Raw genomic sequence first — 8,306 nt, forward strand, 5'->3', positions numbered from 1 at the left:
TCATAACTTACAGTGGTAGTTTACACGTAGTTTTGATTTAATTAAGAATCACCTGCCACATAAAGTATGCTTAAATCTCCTACAGACGCGGCATAGTCGACAGCTAGCTATCCAAGAGGATATTCAATTTGGACCAGGCTGCAGTAGCTTAGAAGGAACGAAGATGCGCTGCCCTCTACATAGGAAGTGTGCAAATTCAATTTTTACTATAAACTACTACCTCCGTTTTTAAATATAAGTTTTTTAGACATTTTAAATGAATTACAACATATGAATGCATGTAAGTATATTTTAAAGTATAGATTTACTCATTTTGCTCCGTATATTGTTACTTGTTTTTTTTAACATCAGTAGAAACACAAGCGCTCATATACACGCGCATACACTCACCCCCATGAACGCAATGCACGCACACCCTATCCCTATGAGCACCTCCGAAAGACTAAGCCGGTATATCATCTTGAGATTTACGAAGTCACCGTAGGCGCCTTGTCGTCGACGGGAACGTCTCCTCCCACTGAATGCGCATCGCCGGAAATCCTGAAATAAATTCAGGAATAAATGCGAGCACCAGGATTTGAACCCTGACGGGCTGGGGATACCACAATCCCTCTAACCATTCAACCACAGGTTGGTTCGCGTATGTAGTCACTTGTTGGAATATCTAAAAAGACTTATATTTAGGAACGGAGAGAGTACTTCCGTTGAATTGTCTACTTCGCAAAGAAGTAGTAAATAAATAAAACCAAAGTTCTCGCAAGTGATATGTTGTCCATTACTCCCTCCGTCTCATAATGTAAAACGTTTTTCGATACTAAAAAAGGTCATACATTATGGGACGGAGGGAGTACTTCCTTTGAGTTGGGGCACTAATTGAACGCATTTTTCCGGAAAGGAGGATGACCCCCGGCCTCTGCATCTGGGAGATGCATACGGCCACTTTATTAATTATTCTTGAGGACCTTACAAAGTATTACAAAACAATATTTCTGAATCCACCATCTCGGCAACATATGCCGCTACTCTTATCCATATGATGAAGGGATGCTAGTCGGGCCACTACCCAAATCACTCACCTAAACCTAACATCAATAGCCGGAAGCCCCAGCCGAGCCACATACCGGGTCTGGGGCACAATCCGGTCAAACACACTCTTGTGTCGTCGCAGCCATCTTCCACAGGTCCGTTTTCAGAATATATTGAGTCTTCTACCTTGTGTAGGCCACGCCACCATCGACGTCACCATGACGCCAGACAGCTACCTCCTCCTGCGCGAGTCCATCTCCGTGCATCGGGCGGCGCGCCTCCACAGCGCCATGCCGCCGATCTTCGCCGCCATCAATGAGTCAGATGAAGTACCGCTCCACCACGGCATGTACTGATACAGAGCGCTAGACAGAACAGCTCAAAGGCAACAGCAGCTTCGAAGCAGAGCTAATGCCATCACCCTACACACGGCGCAGGACGAAAGCCGTTGGAGCAGCTGGAAGTGAATAAGGCCGGCTCAAGCCGCCAGCTGCCACTACCAGAACCACCACTGCACGCCCGCCACCACTGCTATCCCCGGACGACGCCTCCAAGAAGGAATATGACGTCGCAACGCCGTCGCCGCCCAACCAGGGGACCAAAGTCTTCACCACTAAGCAGAGGGCAGGAAGAGGAGGAGGGAAACCTCACCGAAGCCTCCAAGGAGGGGATCGGCGCCAAAGGCGTCGACTTCGCTGTGGCCGCCGCGCTGGCCAAGGGGTTACCCCGATTCCAACTCACAACCTCGAACTCCCAACCACCCGAGCCGAAGGACAGCATCAAGAGGGACGCCGGCCACCGGAATCAGAAGGGGATCGAGCAGATCGGGCAAGATGGGGCGGGCCTTTTCCACAAGACGCCGATGCGGTCCGCGAGGAGACCACCATGTCGTGACCCACGCCCGCTGCCCCCTTGCTACCCACGCAGCCAAGAGGACAGCCATCCAGCGCCCACCGGCGCCACCTGCCGAGGGATCCACGCCGGGCACACCACCCGGGGCCGCCGCCCCGGTGCCCTAGGCCCTCCACGAGATGCAGAGCAGCCAGATCCCCGCCGCCACCATCATAGATGACGCACGCGCGAGCCGGGTGCGCACCTCAGGCGGCGGCGGAGTGGAAGGAGGAGTGGGGAAGGGGGGTGGCGGCGCTAGGGTTGGGAACCCTCGAGTCGCCTCAGAGAGACGACGCGAGGGTCAGAGAGATCGTTTTCACATAAAAAATGAGAATAATGTGAATGAAAAAGGAACCAGGACCAATTGAACGCATATTCGTTTGTAAAAGTAGTAACTGATGTATACGTAGTTGCATTGGACATATAAGTATACAACGACTTGGCAGTTGGCATGTAGGGAGGATTTAGTCCACAAAACTAAGAAAATGCAATGGAATGATCTACTCTCTCCACTATATACTTTGGTATCTAAACAAATGTAAAACAAGAATTTTAGAATGTACTTCCTCCGTTTTAAAATAAATGACTCAACTTTGTACTAATTTTAGTATAAAGTTGAGTCATTTATTTTGAAACGGAGGGAGTATGTAATATTAACTAGCATGTCTAGCTTGATGGCATGACTTTCTTCATGCAGAAAACAGTGACATGTCGTCAGCTGACCATCACCCTGTATCGATCTGAATTTGGAAACAGAGAACAGGAGTGCCTCATAAATTAACCAACCAACCACCACCGATTCAAATTAAGCAACCTAGCAGCTAGTACTAACTATGAGTACTACCCAATTATTGCGCTAGTGCTACTGCTAGGAGTAGTTCATAAGGGCATGTCCAACGCGCAGTTTACCATCCAACACAATACCTTATCAGTCCGTGGACTGGTCTGTGCGTTCGTTTTCACGCAAATCAGGGGCCTTTATGGGCGCCCGGACCGCTGACACAGTGTGCTCCGCCACCTCGAACCCAATCAAAGACCTTTCCCGCATCCGCATTCTCTCCCACGCAAAGGGATTGCCGTGCATTCATGCCGGTTTCGAGCGTTCGCCGCATTCATGCAGGTCTAGAAAGCAAGCGATTTTCCACTGGAGCCAACACTAAAACGGCGCATCGACCGAGATTGCCGCGAGTGCCGCGCCTCGGTCTCTGCATCAGACATGGACATGAAGGGAAACAACAAGGACTTCCAGGCCGGGCACCGGTGAAGATTTAGACTAGGTTAACAACCATATGCTTTTGCTTAGTGAAATATGTCGAAAATGTCATGAATTTGGTCCGGTTTAAATAAAAGTCATCCGGTTTGTTTAAAGTCTATTTGATATGTATGTGGAGATGGTTGGATGGTTGACTCACGTATCACTGTCTGTGGATGCGTCCTACGTCCTCGGACGGATACCGTGTCCGCTTCAGAGGTGTGCGTTGGAGATGCCCTAACACCACATGAACACAAGATGAGTAGATATACAAGAGAACATCCCCATTTGGGAAAGAGGGTCAAGGAGCACCAGTTGAGCGAGTCTGGGGACCAACCAAACGCGAGGAGGCAGCACGACTGATCCCAATTATTCCCATCCACTCACAAAAGCCTTGGAGGAGACAAGATATTTTCGAAGAGAGCACACCTACATCATAGCATCATAGTAGTTTAATTGATCAATCCCGTAAAGGGCAGGAGGAGAGTGCCCGGCCGCTTTCGCCCGCCCATATTTTGTTGCTACAGGCGTAGTCCATATCTGTCGCGTTATCATTTGAGATACTGTCCACTCGGGTTGCTTTGATTGGCCGAGGATTAATAATACGATGGATTAGCTAATTAATCCGCCAAACGTACGTGCACCGGTGACACGTAAGTGAGCATCTTGCAAGGTCCAAACGCCGCGCGCCTTTCACCCCTTTCCGGTGGGGTTTCGCCGGCCGGTGGCACGCTCGCACGGACTAAATCGGGTCCATGAATGAGCCCCGACCTTTACATTTTTCTAGGACAAGCTAGTATTTGTACTACCGTCTCAGTCAGTGTACAGTCGATCGAGGCGACCGATCACATTACCAGCACAGTGCGAGAGGAGCAAGTGGACAACCATTAAGCTGCTAGCCCCTACTCCGCGGCCAGATCGAGAGGAGCAAGCTTGAGAGAGACCACACGGGATGATCGAGGCAGTTCCTTTTCGTCGAAAGGAAAAAAAAAACATGATCAAGGCAGTTGGGCTTTGATGCCATCGGGACGGCGCGTCTCCTGCTCATTGTCCGCACTGTTGGAGCACGCTCTAGTCCAAAAGGCGGCACGGTTTTAATCACATATACTCCCTCCTTTCTGGTTTATAGGGTTTATCTTAAAATTTTAGTTTTCCATTTTATAAGGCTTAATTTGGCTGTTCCCATCACATGTTCAGATTTCAAGGTGCATTAAATCATTGCATGCAAGTATTAAGAGAAAATTGACCAATGCATGTATTTTATGCATGCATGTATTGCAATTAGTGCATTGATAAACATAATTTTTTGAGGAAAACTAGAGTATTAATTAGGTGCTTTTGTAAACTACAAAAAATATTCCATCACTCACCATCTACCTTGGTTGGTGAGATTTTTGAATTAAGCCCTATAAACCAGAAAGGAGGGAGTATCACCGGAAATCTCATGCGATGGCGACGCCAAGAAGGCTGGGGATCGATCGACATGCTGCTAGTCTGTGTGAAGGATCAGCAACTCGACACTTGTCCCGTTCTCCGAGCGCCAGAGACGCCTATATATATAGATTAACCCTGAACAGGTAAGCTCATCACATGTGTTATTAGTTTAGCCATGTCCTCCTGTCACGCACGCTGCCCATAATTAGTAACCCTAGCCTAATTGGGCGGCGCCCGGCCCCTCTCTGCAAGCAACCACACCTGCCTGCCTGCCTGCCTGCCTGCCTGCCTTTCGAGTTTTGAGGGATTTTGACGTCTGCGAGTGGGTTAGAGTAGAGGGAACCCCCAGTCCCTGAGGCAAGTACGCAGGAGGTACATAGATAGGAATCAGGATGGACGGCCTCCACACGGAGCTGGCGCTGGGGCTGATCGGGTGCGGCCACGGCGACCTCCAGACGGCGCCGTTCGTGGCCAAGACGTACCAGATGGTGTGCGACCCTAGGACGGACGCGCTCGTCAGGTGGGGGAAGGGCAACAACAGCTTCCTCGTCACCGACGTCGCCGGCTTCTCGCAGCTCCTCCTCCCCTGCTTCTTCAAGCACGGCAACTTCTCCAGCTTCGTCCGCCAGCTCAACACATATGTGAGTACTCCTATCCTACCTAGTGAGGCTTCCGGTGCCGCCGTCTTCTGTCTTCTGGGGGTCCTAGTAAGCAGTGGTTTGTAAATGGTACTTGCTTGTACGAAGGGTACTCTAAGCTTGCACGTGCTTGAAGAAATGTCTGCTTGATTTGCTTATTAGATGGAATTGTTGTGTAGGGCTTCCGGAAGGTGCACCCGGACCGATGGGAGTTCGCGCACGAGTCGTTCCTCCGCGGGCAGACGCACCTGCTGCCGCGCATCGTGCGCCGCAAGAAGCGTGGCGAGGCCGGTGTTGGCGCCTCCTGCTCGTCTGCAGTCGGCGGCGGCGAGCAGCAACAGCACGTGGTGGCCAATATGGGAGACCAAGGGGAGGAGGAAGAGGATGAGGAGGGGAGGGAGGCGCTGCTCGACGAGGTTCAGAGGCTGCGGCAGGAGCAGACGGCCATCGGGGAGCAGCTGGCGCAGATGAGCCGGCGACTGCAGGCGACGGAGCGGCGGCCTGACCGGCTCATGTCCTTCCTCTCCAGGCTCGCCGAGGATCCCAACGCCACCTCCCTCCACCTTCTCGAACAAGCAGCCGAGAAGAAGCGCCAGCGCATGCAGTGCCCTTCCCGTGATTTTACTTCCTTTCCCATCGCACTTCCTCTTCAGCCCGCACCTTCACCGCCGCCGCCACCGCTATTGGCGCTCGGCGACGCGGCCATGGGCGGGGTCAGAGTCTGGCAATGGGCGGAGCCGATGCCACTGAAACTCACAACCGTCGAGCAGCCCTCCGGGAGCTCCGGGGTGCAGCAGGTGCCGGAGTTCGAGGGCGGCCGGAGCGGCAGCGGCATGGGCATAACTGACGGTGGGACCGCGGTGGAGACCCCCTTCCCGTTCTGCCTACTGGGCCAGTGTTTCTTCTAAACACGGCGCGCGCATCGTGCAGGCACATGCGCTACCTTCTTCTACTTACTAATTTAGCAATTAGCAATCATTTGTACACACCTACAAAAAACAATGCTATATTAGCTCTGCTATACTCATTCAGTAATACCAGCATCGGTACGTGCTCTGATTATTCTTAGGCCACTACTAGACGCCGTCGACCGGCCCAAAATTCGGTCAGTCGCCGCGCGGCCGTTAGATTAGGCCAGTTCATGCTGTTGGATCTTAGAGCATTTATAGCTGGACTTGGCAAATCCGGCTCCTTGTATGTTCGTGGACGCGTCCGGGCACACCCGCGGACATTGATCGGGTACTTTCTATATCCGCGTCTTCACAACCGCATATCTCATATTCCCTCCCCTATACTAAATCATGCAACGTTGAAAAAAACTACGTAGATCATGTGCAGACAAACAAGTGCACAATCGGTTCATCAAAAGATCACATCTAGAGCATCAGAAGATAGCCAAAGTTCACATAATACACATAATAGGGCAGACTAGTTCAAACTACATCTAAAAACTTTAAATTAAGACGGATCTTCACCACTTCCTCGCCGGTCCTTTGCCTTCCAGTCGCCGGCGCAGCTGTAGGAGTCCGTGGCAGGAGGTGGGTCCACGTCGGAGCCGCGGGACCCGTCATCGTCGGAGGAATCGGAAATGACGATGTAGCCCTGCAAGTACCGGACGACGCGGTCTTGCTTTTTTTTTTTGAAAGGAACATCATGTATTCCATAACTACTACTTGCCGGCAGTGTGACAAGCTACAAAGTTTGTTACAAATGCAGGAAAATGGCCAACCCAGATGTTGAAATTGCCATTCCCTAATTCAATTCCTAGCGCAGCCAAAGTGTGCGCAGCTACGTTACAAGTTCTTGAACAAACATTCAACTTTACATCATCAAGTGCAACTCTTAACTGGTGTTTTATTTCCTGAAAAAGAGCTCCGAGTTCAGCTAGATTATAAGCTTCAGTTGAAACTGCTTGCTTCAGCGCCGCAGAATCAGTCTCCAGGATGATCCGGCTGCATCCAATTGTAGATGCGGCATTAACAGCATATAGCATAGCTAGTGCTTCAGCATGGAGAGCATTTCATAAGTGCTCCGGGCTTCCAGGCGACGCGTTCTTGCTTGCGCTTGTGCTTGGCTACCCTTGCCGCCTCCCGCTGTGCCTCGGCCGCCTCCCGCTCGGATTGCTCAATGTCGAGCCAGAGCTGCTTGGCGTTGAGCCTCCAGAGCCGTCGGGCCTTCATCTCCGCCTCAGTCAGTGACCGCGGCACGCCCACTCGAAGAGACGGTCCTCCTCGTCGGGTACCCGGCGACAGCGAGCGGACTGCGCAGACCTGTCGGACCCGCCCGCCATCTCCCTTGCCCTCTGCCTCTCGCGACGGGCGACACGTGCCTTTGACTCTGGAGTTCGCATCCGTGGCGTCGGCGGAGTGGGCACTAGAACCCAGCGCTGCCTGCGCGGAGCAGCGACCGAAGGTGGAGGAGGCCATCGGGTGGGAGGAGCAGATCGAGCAGACTACACAGATCCACGCGTGGGGCGGGAAGGGCCGACACCGGCATCGGCGCTGTCGCGATGGGCAACAGGTGGCGTCGCACCGGACCCGGAGCTAACGCACGTATCGACCCACGAACGCTCAAGTGCGATAAGGGGTGCCAACTCCTCCTCATCTCCGGAGCTGCCGTCGTAGTGGCTGCCGGTGCTGGACATGCTCGCCGGCGCTATGGAATTGGCGGATTGGGGAAATGGGAGCGTCGGGGAGGGGAGCCAAGCGGAGCGGAGTGATCTAGGGTTTCTATCGGACGAGAGTTTTTGTGGGGTCGGGGTGGGCCAGCGGTGGGCCAGGCTGATGTGGCGGACGCGCCCGGGCGTGCCCAGGCCACCTCATATCCGCCCTACATTTGGGACAAATATGAGGGGTGCCGGTCAGTCCGAGCGTTTGAGGCCCATTTAAGAGCTTTGTTGGGTCGGTTTTTTGTGACCGGTTAGTGACCGGACGGCCTGCCCGGGCGTATAAGATGGATATAGGGAACCAGACTATAGATGCTCTTAGTCATCTCTCTCCCCGACCCGCTAAGTCAATGCACATAAAAAAACCAACAACGCCCGCATCTCTCGTCTCCACTGTTGC

At 52.5% G+C, this 8,306-nt stretch overlaps 1 protein-coding gene across 1 annotated transcript; it reads left to right on the plus strand.

Annotated features, from left to right (window-relative positions):
- The first annotated feature begins 4,805 nt into the window (after positions 1-4,805).
- LOC123065448 (heat stress transcription factor C-1a) lies at positions 4,806-6,268 on the plus strand. The gene is made up of 2 exons (XM_044488721.1): positions 4,806-5,244; positions 5,421-6,268. Exons 1-2 carry the CDS (start codon positions 4,996-4,998, stop codon positions 6,147-6,149), a joined length of 978 nt encoding a protein of 325 aa, XP_044344656.1. The 5' UTR covers positions 4,806-4,995; the 3' UTR covers positions 6,150-6,268.
- The last annotated feature ends 2,038 nt before the right edge of the window (positions 6,269-8,306 follow it).

Source organism: Triticum aestivum, chromosome 3B (assembly GCF_018294505.1).
Source record: "Triticum aestivum cultivar Chinese Spring chromosome 3B, IWGSC CS RefSeq v2.1, whole genome shotgun sequence".
Taxonomy (NCBI): domain Eukaryota; kingdom Viridiplantae; phylum Streptophyta; class Magnoliopsida; order Poales; family Poaceae; genus Triticum; species Triticum aestivum.

Coding starts and splice junctions, on each gene's coding strand:
- LOC123065448 (XM_044488721.1), top strand. CDS start 4,996: ATGGACGGCCTCCACACGGAGCTGGCGCTGGGGCTGATCGGGTGCGGC. Junction 5,245..5,420: donor TCCGCCAGCTCAACACATAT/GTGAGTACTCCT, acceptor ATTGTTGTGTAG/GGCTTCCGGAAGGTGCACCC.